A 26,746-nucleotide genomic window follows, 5' to 3' on the forward strand; every position below is an offset into this window, starting at 1 on the left:
CTTCTCAAATGAGTTTGAGAATTAACTCTGAGATGTTTACAGTTTAGCTCAAATTAGCTGAAACAGCAAACTTCCAAGTGACAATATTAATAACTAAGACCTTGCAATGAAATTCAAATCAAATATTGAGCAAAAGACCATTAACACAGTGGGACCATTTTGCCCACTGTGCACAATGGCAACCACTAAAATGACCAGTTTTGTACAAGAGAGATTTTGTCTGGTCTGACTCCCCAAAGACTAGAGTTTAAGACTATTTATATGATCAAGAAACTTGAGTGGTCTGAAGTGTGGGGAAAGGTGACTGGAGGTGAGGATTAAGGAAGTCATTAGTGGTCTGTTATGCATGTATAATAAAACTTCATGGCTCTTCATAGGACATATGTTTAAAAAGTGGTGGCTTAACTAGACAGATACCTCAGTGGTAAAAGTGGTTGCCTACAAAGCCTAAAGACCCAGGTTTGATTTCCCACTACCCACGTAAAAACCAGATGCACAAGGTGGTGCATGTGTCTGGAGTTCATTTGCAGTAGCTAGAGGGCCTGCTGTGCCTATTCTCTCCTCCTCTCTCTCTCTCTCCCCCTCAAATAAATAAATAAATAAATTAGTTTTTAAAGGATGGTGGCTTTATCACCCATTGAGAGTGGAGTTTTCAGCCCTTAGATGTTGGAAGGTTATCCACTGGGTACTTGTGGTCAGTGGTTTCAGCTGGCTTGAGCCATCTCCAAGCTCAAACACGGGGATTGCCATGGTGACCCACACATTACATTATCTTTATCAATGCTGATGAGAATACCTGTGATCTTTAAAAGTGGTGGTAAATGCAACTGAAGAGCTTCTCTTTAGTTTCACAATCCCTTCCCTCCTTTTTAGTGCAGCTTTTCTCTTTACTTTGGCAGGCCATGGATGTAACACTAGGGAAAGCAGTAACTGTTAGGCCAGGACAAAAATGGAGTCACAGGAGGAGGGCGACAGGGACATAAGGAAGTGGGTCATCCACATTCCTCAAGGAACCACCCAGCCATCATCCCTTCCTTGCCTAACAGTGCCCCAGGTCTAGGTTTCCAGCCCCCTTATCTCTCAAGTCACCTGGTCACTGTTCTGGTCTCACATCCTACCTATTTCCCTCCTCACTTTCCCCCAACTGAAGAAATTTACTATATCCCACGATCTGTAATCTCAAAGTTGACTGTGCTCCACTATTGAGAGTCAGTCCTGGTAGCTCGTGTTTTTTCCCAAATAAAAGCTTCCATCTTTGCCTGAGTGGTCTCCATGGTCTTGGTCACTCCTGAACCTTACAGTAACCTCTGGCTCTAATTCCCCAGCTTCCAAAGCATTAAGTGTTGAGGTGGGAGAGCAGACTTGGGAGTTTATAAGCTCTTATTATAACAAGTTTGGTAATCAACAAGAGGGCCTTCGCTCAGTTACCCCATCCTCTGTCCCTTGCATCTTGCATAACTAACCAACGATTAGGATAGCTCAAGGAAAACGATCTTTGCTGAAATAGGCAACACTGGACAGCAGTTCTGGGTGAGATCCTGAGGAGCGGACTTGCATCACTTGGCTCTATGGCCTGCTGTCTGTGAGGGGGCCACCAGTAGGGGAACATACATCACCTGTCTACATAAATTACCCTGTCAGATTTCCTACCAGAAGGGCTTCGTGATGAGTTCCTCTTGTTCCTCGAGCTGACTTTCTGAACCATCACCTTCGTGCTTCAGTGCCATGTGTTCCGACTTCATGGGAATGTGCTAGGGAGAACAGCACCCAAAATTCCGTTTAACAGTTTGAGAAACATATGATCTTGAGCAAAACACATAGATAAAATAATTGTTTTTTGTTTGTTTGTTTGTTTTTTTCATTTTTTATTTATTTGAGAGCGACAGACACACAGAGAAAGACAGATAGAGGGAGAGAGAGAGAGAATGGGCGCGTCAGGGCTTCCAGCCTCTGCAAACGAACTCCAGATGCGTGCGCCCCCTTGTGCATCTGGCTAACGTGGGACCTGGGGATCCGAGCCTCGAACCGGGGTCCTTAGGCTTCACAGGCAAGTGCTTAACCGCTAAGCCATCTCTCCAGCCCAATAATTGTTTTTAAAATGGAGTCAGATTTTGCTCTGTAGCCCAGGTTGAGCTCGAGCTCATTCTCCTGCCTCAACTTGGAATTTCGAATGTGCACCACCACTCTCTGCTTAACATGAAGTCTAAATCTCTATTTAATTTGACATTTACAAACTCTTTTAAAACATAGTGGGTAAAAAATAAATAACAGGTCTGGAGAGATGGCTTAGCAGTTAAGGCACTCGCATGCAAAGCCAAAGAACCCACGAAAGCGAGATGCACAAGGTGGCGCATGTGTCTGGAGTTCCTTTGCAGTCGCTGGAGGCTCTGGCATGCCCATTCTCTCTCTCCCTCATAAATTAACAAAAAAAGTGTATGTATGTATGTGTGTGTATATGTGTGTATATACACACACACACACATACACACACACACACAGACAAGTGTGTTCAAGTGGGTCAGGTTGAGCGTCTGGGACTCCCGCTGATGGCTTGTGACAAGCCCATGCCATAAGGCCACTATCGTCTGGGACAGTAAGTCTCAAAAGCTGCGTCCTTGAATACCCGCTCGACAGAGTCTGGAGGCGTTTTGGAGCAATCTGTTTGTCCGCAGCCCTCCCGGTGTCCGGGGCGCAGCTTCCGGGTTCCGTGCCGAATCTGCCGCGGCGGACCAGGCGGCGAGGCCGGCTGCGGAAATGCGGCTGCGCGCGCCGCGGCGATTTCATCATGCTGCGGGCGGGGCCGCGCGGCTTCCGTAGCCGCCCGCTGCGCACCGCCCCGGCCGCGGGCTCATGCCCTCTCCGAGCCCCGCGCTGCTCAGAGCCGCCCGCGCCGCGCTGCTGCCGCTGCTGTCGCCGCCGCCCCGGCTCCTCGCCCGGCCCTCGCTCGCGCCGCCCCGGCTTCTCAGCGCGGCCGCCCGCGCCCCGCGCTCCTCGCCCGCCGCCCCCCGGAGCAGCATGGACGGCGCCGAGCCGGAGGAGGTGCTGGCTCCTCTCAGGATAGCCGTGCGCCAGCAGGTACCGCGCCCAGCCCCGGCTCGGCTCCCCGCGTCCCGGTGCCCGTCCACCTCGCGGCTCCTGTGCCCGCCTGCCAGCCTGCCTCCTCGCCTTCCCTCCGCGGCCGGCTGCGTGTCCCGCGCCCCTGCCCTGCCGTCCTGTCCCTCCCCTGTCCTGTCCGGTCCATCCTGAGCGTCTGGATCGGCGGCCCTTTGGTCCTCCTTGATCATCGTAGCCGCATCCCTGTCTCCGCCGCCCTCTGCTTCCCGGTGGCCCGGCTCTCGGTGGCCAGGGGAAGCCGCCGACATGCGGACGCTCCTTACATGCGGACGCTCCTTAATCTTTGGGATGCTTTAGAAAGTGTTTCTTCCTTTTGCTCTTTCTTGGCCACGTGACTGGCTCAGAAAATAGTCCAGACGTGGCTGATGGGAGGCATTGAACTTTTTTTTTTTTAAGAATAATGATGCGAATTCATTGTTATGTTTTCTAACTTCTGAAGAGGCTGTGGAATGAGCGAGCTTTCAGATCGTAAACTGGGAAGCAAATGGGATGAGTTGCTCGGTGAAGTCAGCATCCTCAGTATAGAACATCTTGAAATTTGATTTTAGGTAATGGAGAGGTTTCATGAGCTTGTGGATCTGGGCTCTGAAGCACTGCGTGGAGACCAGATTTGAGAGAGGGCAAGAGGAGGGTTCTTTCAGCTGACACCCACATGCAGGTAGAAGCAGAGCTTGCCAATGGGCTCCAGGGATCCATGACCTACTAGAAGTAAACACCAAACGGGTTCTCCCGCTGGCGCCTGATGCAATCACAAGGACAGTGGAATTCTGTCTCAAGTAATTCATTGGAGCCGAGCAGCCGCAGATTCACAGAATTCTGCCACTTCGCTTTCTGCTTCCTTCCAGTTTAAGCCAAACTCAATATTCGTTCATTTCGAATTTCTCTATGCTCTTTATTTGTTTTCAGTTTTTAATTGTAGTTTCTGTCTTCTTCCATCCACCCATCACTTTAAATAAAATTAGGTGTGGCAATTCTCAACTTAAAAAAAATTTCCTTCCTTCGGAGGGAGAATACATCTAATTTGGAAAGCAAACACACCCCAAACCCCTCCCTCTGCCACGTTAGCCTGGAGCTGCAGTGCACATAGCCATCTTCAGAACACTGGTTTAGTTAACTGAAGGAAACTTAGGTCATGGAACAGCCCTCCCATGTTACTACTTTCTCGTGCGTACATTTATGTGCCTGTGTGTGGCTGATATTGGATTGATTTCTTCAAGATACTTTCTGATTAATTTATGTAAATTAGTTTTGATTCTTTTTCTCATTTTCCAGAAATTAGATCCATGCTGAGTTAAATGGCAGCTAGAAAGAATTTAAAGATCATCTAAACTCTTAAATACAGAGAAAGGAGACATCCTGTCACCTCTGTCCATTTTACAGATTTCTTTTGTGAAGACTACAGTTCAAGACTTACTTGAAATGGGATTTTTAAGTTTTAACCACTGTTCCTTAGGGCATATGTCTTGTATACATTTGTAAACCAGAAAATGAGTGAAGCAGGGCTGGGTATGTGGCCCAGTGTTAGAAGACTTGCCTAGCATGTAAAAGACCCTGGATTCAACTCCTAAGTACTGCAGAAAGTTAGTGAGCAAGTCTGTCACGTCAAGAAAAATCTAATGGGTGGGCTAGAGAAATGGCTTAGTGGTTAATGTGCTTGCCTGCACAGCCAAAGGACCATGGTTCAATTCCCCAGGACCCATGTAAGCCAGATGACAAGGTGGCACATGCATCTGGAAATTGTTTGCAGCAGCTGGAGCCCTTGGCGTGTCCATTCTCTATATATTTCTGTCTGTACCACTACTTCTCTCTCAAATAAATAAATAAAAATTAAAAAAAAATCTAATGGCATTTGTGCTCCAAAATAAAATTCAAGCCTTTTGGAAACTTGAAAACTTGCAACAAAATGTATATTTGTTAACTTAGCAGCTTCACAGTACTTTGTGTTTTGGTGAGTGAAGATATTACTAAGTTAAGAGTTTTAAAATATCTTATAATAATAGGTTAATATTTGGAAGATTGTTTAATTTTCAAATGACCAGGACGTGGTGTTAAGAAAGCAGGCACTGATTAAAGATCTGTTCAGAGTTTATGATACGTTATGACTTAACATGTAGATTTAATGTAACAGTACATGAAGTTCAGTCTGTAGTAATTGAGTTAGAAATAACTTATTTATTTATTTTTTGAGGTAGGGTCTCTGGCCCAGACTGACCTGGAATTCACTATGTAGTCTCAGGTGGCCTCAAACTCATGGTGATCCTCCTACCTCATCCTTCTTAGTGCTGGTATTAAAGGTGTGTACTACTATGCCCAGCTCAATAACTTCTTTTTTTTTTTAATTTTTATTAACATTTTCCATGATTATAAAATATATCCCATGGTAATTCCCTCCCTCCCCACCCCCACACTTTCCCATTTGAAATTCCATTCTCAATCATATTACCTCCCCATTACAATCATTGTAATTACATATATACAATATCAACCTATTAAGTATCCTCCTCCCTTCCTTTCTCCACCCTTTATGTCTCCTTTTCAACTTACTGGCCTCTGCTACTAAGTATTTTCATTCTCACACAGAAGCCCAGTCATCTGTAGCTAGGATCCCCATATGAGAGAGAACATGTGGCGCTTGGCTTTCTGGGCCTGGGTTACCTGACTTAGTATAATACTTTCCAGGTCCATCCATTTTTCTGCAAATTTCATAACTTCATTTTTCTTTACCGCTGAGTAGAACTCCATTGTATAAATGTACCACATCTTCATTATCCACTCATCTGTTGAGGGACATCTAGGCTGGTTCCATTTCCCAGCTATTATAAATTGAGCAGCAATAAACATGGTTGAGCATGTACTTCTAAGGAAATGAGATGAGTCCTTTGGATATATGCCTAGGAGCACTATAGCTGGGTCATATGGTAGATCAATCTCTAGCTGTTTTAGGAACCTCCACACTGTTTTCCATAATGGCTGGACCAGATTGCATTCCCACCAGCAGTGAAGAAGGGTTCCTTTTTTTCCACATCCCCACCAACATTTATGATCATTTGTTTTCATGATGGTGGCCAATCTGACAGGAGTGAGATGGAATCTCAATGTAGTTTTAATCTGCATTTCCCTGATGACTAGTGACGTAGAACATTTTTTTAGGTGCTTATATGCCATTCGTATTTCTTCCTTTGAGAACTCTCTATTTAGCTCCTTAGCTCATTTTTTGATTGGTTTGTTTGATTCCTTATTGGTTAACTTTTTGAGTTCTTTGTATATCCTAGATATTAATCCTCTATCAGATATATAGCTGGTGAAGATTTTTTCCCATTCTGTAGGTTGCCTCTTTGCTTTTTTCACTGTGTCCTTTGCGGTGCAAAATCTTTGTAATTTCATTAGGTCCCAGTGGTTAATCTGTGGTTTTATTGCCTGAGCAATTGGGGTTGTATTCAGAAAGTCTTTGCCAAGACCAATATGTTGAAGGGTTACCCCTACTTTTTCCTCTAGCAGTTTCAAAGTTTCCGGTCTGATGTTAAGGTCTTTAATCCATTCGGACTTAATTCTTGTGCATGGCGAGAGAGAAGAATCTATTTTCATCCTTCTGCAGATATTTATCCAGTTTTCAAAACACCATTTGCTGAAGAGGCTGTCTCTTCTCCAATGAGTATTTTTGGCATTTTTATCGAATATCAGGTGGCTATAGCTACTTGGGCTTACATCTGGGTCCTCTATTCTGTTCCACTGATCTACATGTCTGTTTTTGTGCCAGTACCATGCTGTTTTTGTTACTATGGCTCTGTAGTATAGGTTAAAATCAGGTATGGTGATACCACCAGCCTCTTTTTTGTTGCTCAGTATTATTTTAGATATTCGAGGTTTTTTGTGATTCCAAATGAATTTTTTTATTGTTTTTTCTGTTTCCATGAAGAAAGCCTTTGGAATTTTGATAGGGATTGCATTAAATGTGTAGATTGCTTTAGGTAAGATTGCCATTTTCACGATATTGATTCTTCCAAGCCAGGAACAAGGGATGTTTCTCCACTTTCTAGTGTCTTCTGCAATTTCTCACTTGAGTGTTTTAAAGTTCTCATTGTATAGATTCTTTACTTCCTTGGTTAGGTTTATTCCAAGGTATTTTATTTTTTTTTGATGCAATTGTGAATGGGAGTGATTCTCTGATTTCATCCTCTGTGTGTTTGTTGTTAGCATATATGAAGGCTACTGATTTCTGTGTATTTATTTTGTATCCTGCTACATTGCTGTAGGTTTTGATCAGCTCTAACAGCTTGCTAGTAGAGTCTTTAGGGTCCTTTATGTATAGAATCATGTCATCTGCAAATAATGATAGCTTGATTTCTTCCTTTCCAATTTGTATCCCTTTTATGTGTGTCTCTTGCCTTATTGCTATGGCTAAGACTTCCAAAACTATATTAAATAGAAGTGGAGACAGTGGACACCCTTGTCTTGTTCCTGATTTTAGTGGAAAAGCTTCCAGTTTTTCCCCATTTAGTAATATGTTGGCTGTAGGCTTGTCATAAATAGCCTTTATTATATTGAGATATGTTCCTTCTATTACCAGTCTCTGTAGGACTTTTATCATGAAGGGATGTTGGATTTTGTCAAATGCTTTCTCTGCATCTAATGAGATGATCATGTGATTTTTGTCCTTCAACCCAGTTATGTAATGTATTACATTTATAGATTTGCGTATGTTGAACCATCCCTGCATCTCTGGGATAAAGCCTACTTGGTCAGGGTGAATGATCTTTTTGATATACTCTTGTATTCTGTTTGCCAATATTTTGTTGAGAATTTTTGCATCTATGTTCATGAGGGAGATTGGTCTGTAATTTTCTTTTTTTGTTCTATCTTTGCCTGGTTTTGGTATCAGGGTGATGCTGGCCTCATAGAAGGAGTTTGGTAGGATTCCTTCTTTTTCTATTTCCTGGAAAAGCTTAAGAAGCAATGGCGTTAGCTCTTCCTTAAAAGTCTGGTAAAATTCAGCAGTGAATCCATCTGGGCCTGGGCTTTTTTTAGTTGGGAGATTATTGATAACTGCTCGGATCTCCATGTTTGTTATAGGTCTATTTAAGTGATTAATCTCATTTTGATTTAATTTAGGTAGGTCATATAGATCAAGGAAATCATCCATTTCTTTCAGATTTTCATACTTTGTGGAGTATATGCTTTTATAGTATGTCCCTATAATTTTTTGAATTTCTCTGGAATCTGTTGTGATGTTACCTTGTTCATCTCTGATTTTATTAATTTGTGTCTCTTCTCTCTTTCTTTTGGTCAGATTTGCTCAGGGTTTATCAATCTTGTTTATCCTTTCAAAGAACCAACTCTTTGTTTCATTAATTCTTTGGATTGTTCTTTTTGTTTCTATTTCATTAATTTCTGCCCTAATCTTTATTATTTCTTCCCGTCTACTACTTTTTGGTTTGCCTTGTTCTTCTTTTTCCAAGGCTTTAAGGCGAAGCATTAGGTCGTTTACTTGTGACCTTTCTAATTTCTTAATATAGGCACTTAAGGCTATAAATTTACCTCTTAGAACTGCCTTCATTGTGTCCCAGAGATTTTGGTATGTTGTGTTCTCATTATCATTTGACTCTATAAATTTTTTGATTTCCTTTTTGATTTCTTCATTGACCCACTCATCATTTAGTAGTGTATTGTTTAGTTTCCATGATTTTGTGTATGCTCTATAGCCTTTCTTGCTACTGATTTGTAGTTTAATTCCATTGTGGTCAGATAGAATGCAAGGAATTATTTCAATTTTCCTGAATTTGTTAAGATTTGCTTTGTGTCCTAATATATGGTCTATTTTAGAGAATGTTCCATGTGCTGCTGAAAAGAATGTATATTTTGCAGCCTTTGGATGAAATGTCCTGTATATATCTGCTAGGTCCATTCCTTCTATGACCTCATTTAGTCCAGATGCCTCTCTGTTTATTCTTTCCCTGGATGACCTGTCAATTGATGAGAGTGAGGTGCTAAAGTCACCCACCACCACTGTGTTTGGTGTTATCTGTGACCTTAGTTCTAATAGTGTTTGTTTGACGAATTTGGGAGCCCCCATGTTAGGTGCATATATGTTTAGGATTGTAATGTCCTCCTGTTGGAGTGTGCCCTTAATCAATATAAAGTGACCTTCCTTATCTTTCTTGACTAACGTCGGACTAAAGTCTACCCTGTCTGATATTAGGATAGCAACCCCTGCTTGTTTTGTAGGCCCATTTGCTTGAAACACCGTCTTCCAACCTTTCACCCTAAGATAATGTCTATCCTTTGTAGAAAGGTGAGTTTCTTGGAGACAACAAATTGTAGGATCCTGCTTTTTAACCCAGTCTGCAAATCTATGTCTTTTCGTTGGGGCATTGAGACCGTTGATATTAAGAGATATTATTGAAAGATGTGTATTTATGTTTGCCATTTGTGTGTGTGTGTGTGTGTGTGTTACTTGTTCTACCTGTGCTCTCTTCTGTTAACTGGTATTTGAGTATAGCTGGTTTTTTCTAGGTTCCTTATATGTGTGCTTTTCCTTTTGTTCAGCATGGAGGATTCTATCAAGTATTTTCTGTAGAGCTGGTTTTGTCTTCAGATACTCCTTTAACCTGCTTTTGTCATGGAATGTCTTTATTTCTCCATCTATTTGGATGCATAACTTTGCAGGATAAAGTAACCTTGGTTGACAGTTGTTATCTTTCAGAACTTGGAATATATCACTCCAAGCCCTTCTGGCTTTAAAAGTTTGTGTTGAATAATCTGCTGTAATCCTGATGGGCTTGCTTTTGTAGGTAACTTGATTTTTCTCTCTAACTGCTTTCAATATTTTTTCTTTGGTTTGTGTGTTTGGAAGTTTGAGTATAATGTGGCGAGGAGAGTTTCTTTCTGGGTTTTGTCTGGCTGGGGTTCTAAAGGCTTCCTGTATCTGTATTGGCACCTCTTTCCCAATTTGGGGAAAATTTTCCTCTATGATTTTGTTGAAGATGCCTACTATGCCTCTGGAGTGGATTTCTTCTCCTTCTACTATGCCCTGAATTCTTATATTGGATCTTTTCATAGTGTCCCGAATATCTTGAAATTCCCACTCATACTTTTCTATAAGTTTGTCTTTCTCTTTGTTGGACTGCATTAGGTCTGCCACCTGGTCTTCTAGCTTAGATATTCTGTCCTCTCCCTCATCCATCCTACTGGTGAGATTTTCTACAGAGTTTTTTATTTCATTAACTGTGTTCTTCATTGCTAGTAATTCTGACTGGTTTTTCTTTATTATTTCTATTTCCCTATTTATGTCTTGTATTGCCTTCTTTATTTCATTAAATTGGTGTCCTGCCTCTTCTTTGATTCCTTTGATTTCCTCTTTGATTTCTTCTTTGATTGTTTTCATGTGTTCTTTGACCTCTTTGAACATATTTATAATTATTCTTTTGAACTCTTTCTCAGGCATTTCCTCTAACTCTTTCTCACTGGAGGACATTTCTGATGCATTAATACTTTTAGGTGGATTTATATCGTCTTGCTTTTTAGTGTTTCTTGTGTTATAATGTATATATTTTTGCATCTTGGATTAAGTTAATGCTTGGATTTTCTAGCTAGCTGTGTATTCTTAGCTGTATCAATTGATTTGATGTAATATATTTTCAGGGTAGGACCTTAAGGTATTAGGTGTGGCTCTTAAGACTCTCAGAGTATCTACAACGATGTTCTTAGGGGTTGAGTTTCCCTGCTATAGGAGTATTCAAGCAGGCTGAGTGGAATAAAATACTGGTAGCTTCTAAAATTTAACTAAACACTGTACACATTCAATCAAAAACAGCCCCGAGTATGTATGCAAGAGTAGTTATTATAATGACCAGATCCTCTATCAACAAAGAGGTTTAGATTTCTGGTCTGTTGAGGGATCCAAGTCAGCTTGTGCCCAAGTGAGACCCTTCCCTGGTGCAATCCCAGTTACCTTGGGTGATTGTGGTCTCAGTCAAGTTGTTGCCTGGGTCGTTGGGCTGCTGTTCTGATTTCTGGAGCTGGGCACTTGCTTTTCCTATGGGGCAAACTGAGCCGCTGCTGCTGCCTCTGCTGCTGTTGTAGCTGCCACCACCGGAGCCACCACCGCTGCTGAAGCTGCCGCTGCCGTGTCCACCGCAGCTGCTCACCCCGAAGCCGCTGCTGCGGGATCTGCCGCCGCTGCCGCTCCTGGGTCCGCTGCTTCTGGGGCCGCTGGTACCGGTGCTGGAGCCGCTGAAGTTGCTGCCGAACTCTGCTCCTGCTTGGGTCCCGCTGTCAGCCCAAGTTGGTGTGGCCGGGTCCTGGGCCGCTGCTGTGTTCGCTGGAGCTGGGTTCAGGTGGTGGGGGAGCGGAGGGAGCCGCGGCTGCTCTGGTTGTATCGCTGTTCCACGTGTGCTTCTACCTCGCGGTCTGCTCTTCCCTCCGTTGCTCGCTGCCGCTCTCCCCTCACGTTTCCCGAGTTGCGGAGAGCGCGGTGTGAGGGGAAAATCCCGCACCTGGCTTGTCCTGCGGCTTGAGCCGAGAATCCGGCGGCTTTCTGCCGCTCCGCGGCTGCGGCGGGTGGCCGAGCCGCCCTGGAGCTGCTGTTCCCGCCTGTGCAGGCTCTGGATGCTCTGGAACTCTTCTACTTCTCCGCTGCCGCCTCAATTTCCTATACACCTCACTTTTTAGTAAAAGTGTGTATTTTGCTGAGGTTTTTTGGCCTTTTCCCCCCTAGTCTGCTTTGGCGTGGTACCTACGCCGCCATCTTAACCGGAAGTCAGCAATAACTTCTTTTTTTAAAGACAGTATCTTACATATTTCAGGCTGTCCTCAAACTCACCATGTAGCTGAGGATGACCTTGAACTTCTGATCCTCCTTCACCTTCTGAGTGCTGGTGTGCGGCATCAAGCCTGATCAGTAGTTAGGAACTAGCTGTGCAGGAATAGCTTTTATGTCCTTCAGTCATTTTAATGATAAAAATGATTCCTGAGACCGCAGAGTTTTAGGTTATGACCTTCTTTAGGAAGACAGAAGAATCTTACGTGTATGAGGACAGGTTTGGGCAAGGTCTAGAAACTCTTCAGCCCTTGTTTCTTTTACAGCCAAGGGGCTTCTGTCAGTGTCCGCATGTCTGTCTCTGTCCACTGCACTCTGCCTTTGGCCTTCACCCTGTCCCCTGCCTAGGACCCCAAAGGGTAGTTTTCATTTTACCTGCTTTCAGCATTAGCTGCTGCTTGCTCTTTGCCATCAGGACTTGCTTTCCTTTCTCCTTGGCTTTGTCTCTGTGGAAAGGTTAACTAGTTGGAGCTGTGTGTATCTTGACACCTCTTGGTGCAAGCAGGGCCTGTGGAAACGACTGACTTAACGTGATCCAGAGGCTGGAAGGGACTGGGCAGAGATTCATCAGGGCTCTGTATCACTGTCTGGACTTAGGGGCCACTCTGAAATGATGTAAGTAGGAGGGGCTTAAAGTTTCAACAGTAACTACTGGTTTTTTTTTTTTTTTTTTTGAGGTAGGGTTTCACTCTAGCTCAGGCTGACCTGGAACTCACTATATAATCTCATGGTTATCCTCCTACCTCTGCCTCCCAAGTGCTGAGATTAAAGGCATGCACCACCATGCCCACCAAGTTGTTTGTTTATTTATTTGAGAGCAACAGACAGAGAAAGAGGCAGAGAGAGAGAAAGAGAGAATGAGAATGGGCACGCCAGCGCTTCCAGCCACTGCAGACGAGCTCCTGATGTGTGCGCCCCCTTGTGCATCTGGCTGATGTGGGTCCTGGGGAATCAAGCCTCGAACTGTGTTCCTTAGGCTTCTAGGCTTCATAGGCAAGCGCTTAACCGCTAAACCATCTCTCCAGCTTCAAGTTTGTTTTTTTGCGGGGAGGTTCAAGGTAGGGTCTCGCTCTAGCCCAGGCTGACCTGGAATTCACTGTGCAGTCTCAGGGTGGCCTTGAACTCATGGCAATCCTCCTACAGCTACCTCCCAAGTGATGGGATTAAAGGCATGTGCCAGCACACCCGGCTTGAGTTTATTGGTTTTTAAGGCTGAGATGGAATTTAGTAATTGTCAAGGCTGAATAAGTTGTTTCTTAAATTTTATTTATTTATTTATTCCTCAATTTTATTAACATTTTCCATGATTATATAAAAATCCCATGGTAATACTGTCTCTCCCCCCATTTTTCCCTTTGAAATTCTATTCTCCATCATATCCCCTCCCCATCTCAATCAGTCTCTCTTTTATTTTGATGTCATCATCTTTTCCTCCTCTTAAGATGGTCTTGTGTAGGTAGTGTCAGGCAGTATGAGGTCATGGATATCCAAGCTATTTTGTGTCTGGAGGGAGTACGTTTTAAGGAGTCCTACCCTTCCTTTGGCTCTTACATTCTTTCCGCCACCACTTCCGTGTTAGACCCTGAGCCTTGGAAGGTGTGATCAAGATGTTACTCAGTACTCTAGTCACTTCTTTCCAGCAGTATGATGCCTTCTGAGTAGTCCCAAGGTCACAAGGCAGAATAAATTTTATGAATTCTTTTCCTTCTTGATTTCTTTGCAGAACCATTCACCATTTAGTAGTGTTGCACTCAAGTTTGCGTGGCTGGCAGAAATCACCTGACCAAGAGCAGCTGTGGGAAAAAAAGGTTTATTTTGGAAGGGGAAGCTCAAGTCTGGCCAGGGAAAATGACGACATGAGCAGGGGTGGACATCACCCCTTGGCCAACATAAGGTGGACAATAGCAATAGGAAAGTGTGCCAAGCACTGGCAAGGGGAAACTGGCTATAATACCCATAAGCCCGCCCATTCCTAAATCCCCATCAGCTGGGAACCTAGCACCCAGAACACCTGAGTTTATGAAGGACACCTGAATAAACCACCATAACTAGTGTACTGCTTAGTTTTCATGATTTTGTGCATGCTCTATAGCTTTTCTTGCTGTTGATTTGTAGTTTGATCTCATTGTGATCAGATAAAGTGTAAGGAATTATATTTCAGTTTTCCTGTGTTTTTTAAGATTTGCTTTGTGTCCTAATATATGGTCTATTATTAGAGAATGTTCCATGTGCTACTGAAAAGAATGTATTCTACAGCATTTGAATGAAATGTTCTGTAGATATGTGTTAGGTCCATGTGTTCCATGACATCATTTAATCCTGATGTCTCTGTTCAGTTTTTGCTGGGATGACCTGTCAATTGATGAGAGTGGGGTTTGAAGTCACCCACTACAATTGTGGTTGGTGTTATCTGTGACCTTAAGTCTAATAGTGTGTGTTTGATGAAATCGGGAGCACCCATGTTAACTGCATATATGTTTAGGATTGTAATGTCCTCCTGTTGGAGTATTCCTTTAATCAATATAAAGTGACCTTCTTTATCTTTTTAAACTGAATTTGATTTGATGTCTATCCTGCCTGATATTAGGATAGCAACACCTACTTATTTTCTAGGCCCATTTGCTTGAAATGGTTTTTTTCCATCCTTTCACCCTAATAGTGTCTGTCCTTTATGGAAAGGTGAGTTTCTTGGAGGCAACAAATAGAAGGATCCTATTTTATAACCCAGTTTGCAAACCTGTGTCTTTTGTTTGGGACACTGAGGCTGTTGATATTAAGACTTAATACTGAAAGGTGTACATTTATTCTTGCCATTCTTATTTTGTAGTTCTTCCTGTTTTTCCTTCACTCTCATATTAATTATTAAATATTTGATTATGGTTTACTTTTTCCTGTTTCCTTATGTGTGTGCTTTTCTTTCTCTTCAGCATAAAGGATCTCTTCAAGTATTTTTTGTAGAGCTGGTTTAGTAGTCATACATTACTTTAGCCTGTTTTTGTTGTGGCATGTCCTTATCAATTTGGATAGCTAGTTTTTCTGGATAAAGTAATCTTGGTTGACAGTTGTTTTCTTTCAGAACTTGGAATACATCATTTTAAGCCCTGCTGGCTTTTAAAGTTTGTGTTGAATAATCTTGTTGTTATCCTGATGGGCTTGCCTTTGTATGTGACTTGATTTTTCTCTCTAACTGCTTCCAGTACATTTTCTTGATTTGTGTGTTTTATAGTTTAGTTATACTATGGCGGTGAGAAGTTCTTTTCTGATTTTGTCTGTTTAGCACTCAAAAGGCTTCCTGTGTCTGTATTGGCATCACTTTCCCTATTTGGGAGAAATTTTCTTACATGATTTTATTGAAAATACTATGCTTTTGGAGTGAAATTCTTCTCCTACTATACCCTGAATTCTTATGTTTGATCTCTTCAGAATAAATTTTGAATCAATGCTAGATGGGGTTTCTTTAAACTTCTGCCTCCTCCCTGCTACTTTCTTTGTTGGTGAAGATGAAACGGGTGGAAATGAGCCTAGTAATTCTGAGTTTAGGCTTTGAAGTTATAGTTTATACTTTGCTATCATTAGTTGGTGACCTCAGGTGAGTGATGTAATCGTTTAGTGGCCAAACTTTTTTCTTTATGTGTAAGATGGGAAAGGGGTTTTGAACATGTAAAGTGCTGAGAAGGCTGCCTGTAGTGTTTAGTGAGTTCTGGGCAAAGTGTTGAGTATTATTCTGAACTGAGTGTTCCTGGAACACTGGTTCTGTCAAACCATTGCTGGTTCTTTTTTAAATATTTTACTTATTTTTTTTATTTAGTTGCAAGGAGAGAGAGAGGGAGAGGGAGAGAAAGACAGACAGGTTAGTTCTCTTAAAAACATTATTTGTGTGCATATGTTACTTGCCACTATAAATTAATGTCTGTTAGGCTTTACATGGGTGGCTGGGGTACTGACCCTGAGCTAGCAGGCTTTGCAAGCAGGCACATTTAAGCACTGCGTCATCTCCCCAGCCCTAGAAAGTTTTCTTTAATGTCTCCCCATCATGTGCCAAATATGGTCTCTGCTACACCACGTACTTTCTCTTGGCATTTCTCAAGGGGCACTGGCAAGCAAGGCTACCAGAAGCATATAGAAGAATTTAAAACTTACTGCCCTAAGTCGTCTCTTGTCTTTTAAGGTACAGATTTAGGCACATATATTCAAGCAGAAGCTAGCTACCAAGTTAAAGTTGGAAGTCAGAGGTTTCCTACAGTGAGTTCCATACCTCTAAAGGCCAGGGAAGAAAGGAAATACTCACTGACCCAGTCCTGAAAGCAAACGGAACTGGAGAACTTGACAAGAAATGAAGGTACCCAAGGATTCCTACTGGCTGTTTTTCTTTATCCCAGCTACATTTGGAGAGGAGGGGTCTTGTGTAAATACTGAATCAAAATAGTGTGAAATGTTAAGACTTCTAAATCACCCTTAAGAAACACCAACTAGAGACTTAGTTCCTGGACAGGGGCTTACCATCGAGATGGGGGATAGAACTAAGACCATATAATGATAAAGCATGTGCTTGGCTAAGGTGCGGTCAGTCAACTGATGCTTGAATGCCATAATGGATTTGTCCAAATTCCTATCCAGAGAAGTATGTAATAACTTATTTGGTGATTTAAGGTATTGTAAGAGAGAAAATAAGATGAAGTGCGAGGGTGACAGGCATTGTTGCTTTAGCTAGAGAGGTCAGGATAACTGAATAAAGCGTGCCTGAGTAAGTAATAGCACTCTTTCAGATGTGATAGAGAAGGAAGGGGAGGAGTTGGTACATGGATCTCAACGGTAGCATACCCACCTAATGTGTTAGTTTCCTTTCTTAATGAAACTCATACCAAATATCAACCAAAGTTGATTATTTAATCTAGTTGAGACAGGGTCTTGCTTTGTAGATCTTCAAACTTGAAATCTTCCTATCTCAGCCTGCCAAGTACTGGGACTACTGGTAAGTACCACATGCCCAGTCCAACTAGAATTTAATGAAATAAAAATGTGCGGGGTGGTGTGGAGAGAGTTGTAGGGATGGCTTAGCCATTAAAGTGCTTGCTTGCAAAGCCTAAGGACCCAGGTTTGATTTCCTAGTACCCATGTAAGCCAGATGCACACAGTGGCCCATGTGTCTAGAGTTCATTTGCAGTGGCAAGAGGCCCTGGAGTGCCTATTCTCTCTTCTACAAATAAAATATCTTAGATAAATGGGAGTACAAGTAATATTTTAATACATTTGTAGTTAAATGGCATGTGTTTCAGTATGTAAATTCTGGTTCTGACTCCTGTGCTTAAGTTTACAGTGGATGCAGTTACTATAAATGCACACTGATCAAGGTGTATTGTGTTGGTTGCTTAGATACCAGCAGCATTGCCATTGTTAGGTTCTGCTTTTTCAAATAATAAACAACTTTTTCCTCAGCCAGTGAATTACTCTCTGTAAAATTCTCAGCAAAACAAGATATAGCTTTCCTTTAAATCACATTTTCTTGTGCTCGTTCCTAGGATGTGCAATGTATATGGAAACCGGGAAAATAACTGTATGAAAGCAGAGATAGGTTTAGAGAATTATGTGAGCTGCCTCCTGATTGAGGTATTCTAGAGAACACTAGTTATAGAGGAAGGAGACTGTCACTGAATGGAGTAGGGAAGCTTGGAAAATGATAGCAGCAGGAGGAAAAGCTGGCGAGAAGCCCCTCAAGGTCGTAGGAGGGAGAAGTGTAGGGGATCAAGGGGAACGTGTGGGCTCTCCTCAGCCCTCATGCCACATGGGAGGAGAACCGGCTTCTACCTGAGACAGCTGTGAGGGGCAATGTTTCTAAATAATGTAGTGTTCTGTTCAGGGAAACGATTTTGGGTAAGAAGAAAAACATGGAAAGTACAATGGTGTTTTTGTTTGTGAAATAAAACTTACAGGATGTCAAACATAACATAAATTAAGGTAATTTGGAACCCAAGTTTAGTAGATTCCCCCCCCCCCCCGCACCCCGTAGGGTCTCACTCTGGCCCAGGCTGACCTGGAATTCACTGTGTACTCTCAGAGTGGTCTCGAACTTATGGCAATACTTATACCTCTGCCTACCGAGTGCTGGGATTAAAGGCGTGCACCATCACACCTGGCATAGTAGATTGTTTTGGATGAGAGACAAGGTGGTAACCTATTAGGCAGTCGAGTCTACAAAGGGTGATAGGTTCCACTGGAAATTCTGAAGTGAAAATGAGTGGATATGAGAGCTAAAGACACTCACTTGGTGGTGTTCTTATAAAATGGTAGATGTGGACATTCATACATGGAGAATCAACACAGAAGGAGGAGATAGGGTAGAAGAAATAGCTCAGCTGGAAACAAAATGGATTTGCCTTCTCTGTGACCACACCCAGGTTATGTAAGGCACTTATGGCAATTGTTTGTATGTGTACTGTGTCAGGTTCTATTGGAAATGCTTTATAACATGCCTTATTTCCACTATAGCAGTCCAGTGGAGTGTTGTCATGATTTCATACTAGAGGGAGCTCCAGATGTGTTCCAGGTTTGGTTACAGGTCTGCAGTCAGCTGGCTGACTGGGAATTAAATCCAGGTCTTTGGCCCTCTTGCAATTTCATGACATCTTGTTTAGGTGTAGGATTTTGTCTGGAATATTTGGATTTTTTTGTGCTTCCTGACTACAGAATTCATGTCTTTGAAAAACTGTTCTTCTGCATTGTGGTTGAGTAAAGGTTAGATTCTCTTCTCCATGTCTCTTGACCTTCTTTTATGTGTACGTGTGTGTTTGTATGTGTGAACATGTGTATGTGCTTCTCTGGATGCAAGTGGTAACCTTGAGTGGCTTTCTTCAGGAATGCTGTCCACCTTTTTTTTTGAGACAGGGTCTCATTGGCATGGAACTCACCAGCTGGGCTGGGCTGGCTGGCCAGTGAGCCTCAGGGATCCTGTTTTTACTACCCTGAGGCTGGGGGCACAAGCATGTGCTAGCATGTCTTAACTTTTTTATTTTTAACCATGGGTACTGGAGATTGAACACAGGTTCTCATGCTTGCCAGCTAGCTCTTTACCCCTGAAGTTATCTCTACAGTTTTAAATCTTTCGGTGCCATTTCAAGCAATTTCTTTATTTTTTCTCCTAGGCCTCTAATTCTCTGTTCAGCTCTGTCAAATCTGCTTAATCAGCCTATCTCATGAGTTTTACTTTCATTAACTCACTTTTATATGATGTTATAGTCCTGTTGCAGTTCTTTTTTTAATTATTGCTCCCTTACCCCAACTCCTTACATGAACATTAGTTTTTAAAATGCTTAAACGTAGATGTTTCATGTTTTGTGACTCTAAACCAGTCCTGAATATACATTGTTTGTGGCCAGGGTGAGCTTGTGCGAAAGCTGAAAGAAGAGAAGGCACCACAAGTGGATGTGGACAGAGCAGTGGCCGAGCTCAAAGCCCGGAAGAGGGTTCTGGAAGCAAAAGTAAGTCTGGTGATGCTGAAATGGGAATATTGAGAGGTATAGGAGTGTTCTTCTATATTTATAATCTCTTTAGATAAGAAAGACCTAGAAAATTTCTGAAAAAGTATGTTTGTCCTTTTTTTTTTTAAATCCAAAATGTCATCCTCCTCCTATACCTGGCAGACTTCTTATACTTTCAAAGTACAACTCAAGGTGATATAGCTCAGTAGTAAAGCATTTATCTAACATACCAAAGGCCTGGGGTTTGATCCCCCACACTGCAAAAACAAAATGCAACTCAAAATACTACCTTTTCTATAAATCCTTACCCTTGACTCCTGCCACCTGAACTCCCCCATCCAAATCCTAGCATAATATGCCACATGGTTTCCTGGAAGGCATTATACTCTGCTTTATGAATTCTTCTAGGCTTATGGAGAATGGTTTATTATTATGCATCTGGTCCTGCCACCAGACCCTTTCTAACAGTAAATTTTTCATCACCAAGCTTAAGTAGTTGGAGGTTTAAAATGACCATCTTATATTAGTGATCAAAGTAAAATTCAGATACTGCTTAGATTGTTTTTCAACGTCACATCTAAGTGGGGCTTGTGGGGGGCAGTGGGGATTGTTTTCTTGAGGCAGGGTTTCATAGCCTGTGCTGGCCTCAAAATCATGATTCTTCTGACTTACTCCCCTGAATGTAGGATTATAGGCATGGGCTTACTCTTAATCTTGGAAGTGACTGTATATTTTTTTGTGTGTGTGAATAACTAAAAGTATCTCTCAGATTTCCATTACAATGACAAAATTCCTGAAAGGAATCAAAAGAGAAAAGGTTTTATTCCGCATATAGTTCCACATCTGGTTCATTTTAAATGTTTTGTGAATTGGGGTGCAGGAGGAACTCTGCCATCTTGTGGCAGCTAGACAGCAATGACAAGGAGAGAAGGGTCAGGGTTCCAATATTCCCTTCTAGGGCATGCCTCCAGTAACCTCACTTCTTTCTACTAGGGCCCAGCACCTAATGTTTCCTGTGCCTCCCAATCACGCCATCAACATGGGGGACATTAAGACCCAGACCATTACAGAGCTTTTGTCACTGAAAGCAAGGGGAGAAAACTAATACCTGTACTTTCCTAACTTCTCAAAAATCTTAGCTTTTTGACCAATTTTATATTGCATTCTGTTGGGGACTGCACTCAGTTCAGACATGTCAGTTCAGAGTCCCACCACTTCCCCAGTCACACTTGATTTACTGTCTTACAGGAGCTGGCGTTACAGCCCAAAGATGACATTGTAGACAGAGTGAAAATGGAAGACACCTTGAAAAGAAGGTTTTTCTACGATCAAGCTTTTGCTATTTATGGAGGTAGGGGATGAACGAAGGAAGAAACAATTGTGCTGTTAGTGGCTTTGATATTCTTAGATCAAGAACATGGTTTGCTTATTGGAATCTAATTGTATCAGGTCACAAAAAGGGAAGAAGATAGATATTTTGCTTTTGTTTGTTCAGTAACTGTTTGCTATAATGCCTATTGTTAGTACTGTACCCTATTTATTCTTGAGCATTTTTTTCCCTCCTACTAGCATGTGGGGAATTATTGGGGGCCACAGGTCACAGGTATTTTTGCTGGTTGATAACGAGACTCCATTGGAAGACAGTAGCAGCAACAGGTCCCCTTCCTACAACCTCTTTTTTGCTCCTGGCTTTCTTCCTTCTCCTTGTTTCTAGCAGGGTCTCATCCACTTCCCCTAACAGTGGCCTCAGTCTCATGGCACTGAGGAGCTACACTGATGGAAGTAAAGGCATGACTTACCAGCACCCAAAGGAAAATGGGGTACAATGCCAGGAACTCTTCCCCAGTACAACTTATGAAAATTCTGATTCAGTCTTCTGGGTTGGAACAAGTGGAAAGTGCTTGGGTTTGCACTAGACACCCTTCCCTACTGAGTATCAAAACTACTGGAACCTAATTCTAAGTCAGAATAGAACAGTTTATGGTAACAGCCCTGTTGTCTGGAAATTATTATGAGACTGCGTTGCATGCAACACCCTTCATCATGTCGTTGAGTTTTGAGGTGAGCTTCAGGAAGACAGAGGAAAACTCTTTTGCACTTATGATGGTCTTGTGTAGGTAGTGTCAGGCACTGTGAGGTCATGGATATCCAGGCCATTTTATGTCTGGAGGGAGCACTTTGTAAGGAGTCCTGCCCTTCCTTTGGCCCTTACATTCTTTCCGCCACCTCTTCCGCATTAGACCCTGAGCCTTGGAAGGTGTGATCGAGATATTACTCAGTACTCCAGTCACTTCTTTCCAGCACCATGATACCTTCTGAGTCGTCCCAAGGTAACTGCCATTTCTCTACCAAAAGTGAGAGTAGCATTAATATATATGATTATTAAGAGAAGTGCTTACTGGGCAGTTTGAAAAGTGTAGTATATACATTTATCCAGATATCAGCAGACGTTACCTCCCTAGGGCTCATGATGACCCCTGTTTTAAGTTTTCAGTATCAGAGATGTATTCTCTTCTTTTGCACTTCTTGCAACATGATTCTGAATCATGTCCACAAGTCTGCCATGAGTGACCACGGAAGGCCAATTGTAAAGAGCAGAACGTGAGAAAGAAGCAGAGCTCCCTTACTGTGTCTCTTCAGTACTACACAAACAGAAAGTCACTGTTAGTCAGGAAGCTAATATCCCTCTGGGCAAGGCAGTTCTTGCTTTCTGTCTCGCCATGTGAAAAACGGAGGCTCCATTCCTAAGTCAGACCAGCTGAGGAGAGCATACCAGCTTGATGGCTATGAGAGTAAGAACCAGCTCCCTAGCTCACAAGGTGCAGCACAAGATCATCACTGTCAAGATGAACTACATGCAGTATTAAAGTTAACATTGTTGGTTGTATGGTTCATTTTTACATTTATTTCATTTAAAATTGTGATAGTTTTTGCAGTGTGTATATGCAGACAGAAAGAAAAATGACCACTAAAATGTTAATTTTAATCACCAGTGGTGTATAAAGCAAAACTTAAATACTTAAATATAGAGTGTATCTAATGGTTATCTTTAAAATTGATAGTTTTTCTCCTGAGCATTTATATGGAAGAATTGCCCTGCAGTTTTAGCCCATTGCCATGTATGATGTTCCTTGTGAAGTCACTTAATTAGTTGGATTAAAGACTAACCTAAGAAATTGAATCTGCTGCCAGGCCACACCACTCACTGCAGTTTCCAGGAATTATATCTGATTAGAGAATCCCCTTTAAAATGGAAGGGAAGATAGAAAATATTCTTAGGGTTTGAGGTCCCTAGAAGAAATGATTGTTTATTTTAAACTGTTTTAGTCACTCTCTTTCACTTCCTCACTGTTCTTTCCCCCTTTCATAAGATTTATCAAATTTAGTAGCACTTTCAAGTGATAAAAAGACTAAATGGGAGATTTTGCAGTGACAAAATTTTAGTTTCTTTCTATGAACACCAATTTTTGTCCTTTTTTTTTTTTCGGTTTTTCAAAGTAGGGTCTTGCTCTAGCTCAGGCTGAACTGGAATTCACTATGCAGTCTCAGTGTGGCCTTGAACTCACAGCAATCCTCCTACCTCTGCCTCCTGAGTGCTGGGATTAAAGGCATGTGCCACCACGCCCGGCAGTGAATACGAATTTTCTTTTTTTAATTTTTGTTAACATTTTCCATGAGTTATAAAATATATCCCATGGTAATTCCCTCCCTCCCCACCCCCACACTTTCCCGTTTGAAATTCCATTCTCCATCATATTACCTCCCCATTACAATCATTGTAATTACATATATACAATATCAACCTATTAAGTAGCCTCCTCCCTTCCTTTCTCTACCCTTTATGTCTCCTTTTCAACTTACTGGCCTCTGCTACTAAGTATTTTCATTCTCACGCAGAAGCCCAGTCATCTGTAGCTAGGATCCACATATGAGAGAGAACATGTGGTGCTTGGCTTTCTGGGCCTGGGTTACCTGACTTAGTATAATACTTTCCAGGTCCATCCATTTTTCTGCAAATTTCATAACTTCATTTTTCTTTACCGCTGAGTAGAACTCCATTGTATAAATGTACCACATCTTCATTATCCACTCATCTGTTGAGGGACATCTAGGCTGGTTCCATTTCCCAGCTATTATAAATTGAGCAGCAATAAACATGGTTGAGCATGTACTTCTAAGGAAATGAGATGAGTCCTTTGGATATATGCCTAGGAGCGCTATAGCTGGGTCATATGGTAGATCAATCTCTAGCTGCTTTAGGAACCTCCACACTGTTTTCCACAATGGCTGGACCAGATTGCATTCCCACCAGCAGTGCAGAAGGGTTCCTTTTTTTCCACATCCCCGCCAACATTTATGATCATTTGTTTTCATGATGGTGGCCAATCTGACAGGAGTGAGATGTAGTGAGGTAGTTTTAATCTGCATTTCCCTGATGACTAGTGACGTAGAACATTTTTTTAAGATGCTTATATGCCATTCGTATTTCTTCCTTTGAGAACTCTCTATTTAGCTCCATAGCCCATTTTTTGATTGGCTTGTTTGATTCCTTATTGGTTAACTTTTTGAGTTCTTTGTATATCCTAGATATTAATCCTCTATCAGATATATAGCTGGCGAAGATTTTTTCCCATTCTGTAGGTTGCCTCTTTGCTTTTTTCACTGTGTCCTTTGCGGTGCAAAATCTTTGTAATTTCATTAGGTCCCAGTTGTTAATCTGTGGTTTTATTGCCTGAGCAATTGGGGTTGTATTCAGAAAGTCTTTGCCAAGACCAATATGTTGAAGGGTTTCCCCTACTTTTTCCTCTAGCAGTTTCAAAGTTTCCGGTCTGATGTTAAGGTCTTTAATCCATTTGGACTTAATTCTTGTGCATGGCGAGAGAGAAGAATCTATTTTCATCCTTCTGCAGATATTTATCCAGTTTTCAAAACACCATTTGCTGAAGAGGCTGTCTCTTCTCCAATGAGTATTTTTGGCATTTTTATCGAATATCAGGTGGCTATAGCTACTTGGGCTTACATCTGGGTCCTCTATTCTGTTCCACTCATCTACATGTCTGTTTTTGTGCCAGTACCATGCTGTTTTTGTTACTATGGCTCTGTAGTATAGGGTAAAATCAGGTATGGTGATACCACCAGCCTCTTTTTTGTTGCTCAGTATTGTTTTAGATATTCGAGGTTTTTTGTGATTCCAAATGAAGTTTTGGATTGTTTTTTCTGTTTCCATGAAGAAAGCCTTTGGAATTTTGATAGGGATTGCATTAAATGTGTAGATTGCTTTAGGTAAGATTGCCATTTTCACGATATTGATTCTTCCAATCCAGGAACAAGGGATGTTTCTCCACTTTCTAGTGTCTTCTGCAATTTCTCACTTGAGTGTTTTAAAGTTCTCATTGTATAGATTCTTTACTTCCTTGGTTAGGTTTATTCCAAGGTATTTTATTTTTTTTGATGCAATTGTGAATGGGAGTGATTCTCTGATTTCATCCTCTGTGTGTTTGTTGTTAGCATATATGAAGGCTACTGATTTCTGTGTATTCATTTTGTATCCTGCTACATTGCTGTAGGTTTTGATCAGCTCTAACAGCTTGCTAGTAGAGTCTTTAGGGTCCTTTATGTATAGTATCATGTCATCTGCAAATAATGATAACTTGATTTCTTCCTTTCCAATTTGTATCCCTTTTATGTGTGTCTCTTGCCTTATTGCTATGGCTAAGACTTCCAAAACTATATTAAATAGAAATGGGGACAGTGGACACCCTTGTCTTGTTCCTGATTTTAGTGGAAAAGCTTCCAGTTTTTCCCCATTTAGTAATATGTTGGCTGTAGGCTTGTCATAAATAGCCTTTATTATATTGAGATATGTTCCTTCTATTCCCAGTCTCTGTAGGACTTTTATCATGAAGGGATGTTGGATTTTGTCAAATGCTTTCTCTGCATCTAATGAGATGATCATATGATTTTTGTCCTTCAACCCGTTTATGTAATGTATTACATTTATAGATTTGCGTATGTTGAACCATCCCTGCATCTCTGGGATAAAGCCTACTTGGTCAGGGTGAATGATCTTTTTGATATACTCTTGTATTCTGTTTGCCAATATTTTGTTGAGAATTTTTGCATCTATGTTCATGAGGGAGATTGGTCTGTAATTTTCTTTTTTTGTTCTATCTTTGCCTGGTTTTGGTATCAGGGTGATGCTGGCCTCATAGAAGGAGTTTGGTAGAATTCCTTCTTTTTCTATTTCCTGGAAAAGCTTAAGAAGCAATGGTGTTAGCTCTTCCTTAAAAGTCTGGTAAAATTCAGCAGTGAATCCATCTGGGCCTGGGCTTTTTTTAGTTGGGAGATTATTGATAACTGTTCGGATCTCCATGTTTGTTATAGGTCTATTTAAGTGATTAATCTCATTTTGATTTAATTTAGGTAGGTCATATAGATCAAGGAAATCATCCATTTCTTTCAGATTTTCATACTTTGTGGAGTATATGCTTTTATAGTATGTCCCTATGATTTTTTGAATTTCTCTGGAAATTGTTGTGATGTTACCTTGTTCATCTCTGATTTTATTAATTTGTGTCTCTTCTCTCTTTCTTTTGGTCAGATTTGCTAAGGGTTTATCAATCTTGTTTATCCTTTCAAAGAACCAACTCTTTGTTTCATTAATTCTTTGGATTGTTCTTTTTGTTTCTATTTCATTAATTTCTGCCCTAATCTTTATTATTTCTTCCCGTCTACTACTTTTTGGTTTGCCTTGTTCTTCTTTTTCCAAGGCTTTAAGGCGAAGCATTAGGTCGTTTACTTGTGACCTTTCTAATTTCTTAATATAGGCACTTAAGGCTATAAATTTACCTCTTAGAACTGCCTTCATTGTGTCCCAGAGATTTTGGTATGTTGTGTTCTCATTATCATTTGACTCTATAAATTTTTTGATTTCCTTTTTGATTTCTTCATTGACCCACTCATCATTTAGTAGTATATTGTTTAGTTTCCATGATTTTGTGTATGCTCTATAGCCTTTCTTGCTACTGATTTGTAGTTTAATTCCATTGTGGTCAGATAGAATGCAAGGAATTATTTCAATTTTCCTGAATTTGTTAAGATTTGCTTTGTGTCCTAATATATGGTCTATTTTAGAGAATGTTCCATGTGCTGCTGAAAAGAATGTATATTCTGCAGCCTTTGGATGAAATGTCCTGTATATATCTGTTAGGTCCATTCCTTCTATGACCTCATTTAGCCCAGATGCCTCTCTGTTTATTCTTTCCCTGGATGACCTGTCAATTGATGAGAGTGGGGTGTTGAAGTCACCCACCACCACTGTGTTTGGTGTTATCTGTGACCT

The 26,746-nt window shown here is 41.4% G+C and overlaps 1 protein-coding gene and 1 long non-coding RNA gene across 2 annotated transcripts in view; one reads left to right on the top strand and one right to left on the bottom strand.

Moving 5' to 3' along the window:
- Nucleotides 1-802: 802 nt before the first annotated feature.
- On the bottom strand, nucleotides 803-2,730 carry LOC123455268. Its single transcript, XR_006633800.1, has 3 exons — nucleotides 2,624-2,730; nucleotides 1,651-1,751; nucleotides 803-914 (listed from the first exon to the last, which is right to left on the bottom strand). It is a non-coding gene; the product is annotated as an uncharacterized LOC123455268 (long non-coding RNA).
- Nucleotides 2,731-2,842: 112 nt separating this feature from the next.
- Gars1 (glycyl-tRNA synthetase 1) overlaps nucleotides 2,843-26,746 on the top strand; it is a 61,440-nt gene continuing 37,536 nt past the window's right edge. The window contains exons 1-3 of the mRNA XM_004652763.3: nucleotides 2,843-3,075; nucleotides 19,303-19,404; nucleotides 20,653-20,755. Coding sequence (XP_004652820.2) covers nucleotides 2,851-3,075; nucleotides 19,303-19,404; nucleotides 20,653-20,755 — 430 coding nt within the window. The 5' untranslated portion in view covers nucleotides 2,843-2,850. The remainder of the gene's footprint in view (nucleotides 3,076-19,302; nucleotides 19,405-20,652; nucleotides 20,756-26,746) is intronic.

The sequence above is a fragment of the Jaculus jaculus genome, chromosome 16 (genome assembly GCF_020740685.1).
Source record: "Jaculus jaculus isolate mJacJac1 chromosome 16, mJacJac1.mat.Y.cur, whole genome shotgun sequence".
Lineage (NCBI taxonomy): Eukaryota > Metazoa > Chordata > Mammalia > Rodentia > Dipodidae > Jaculus > Jaculus jaculus.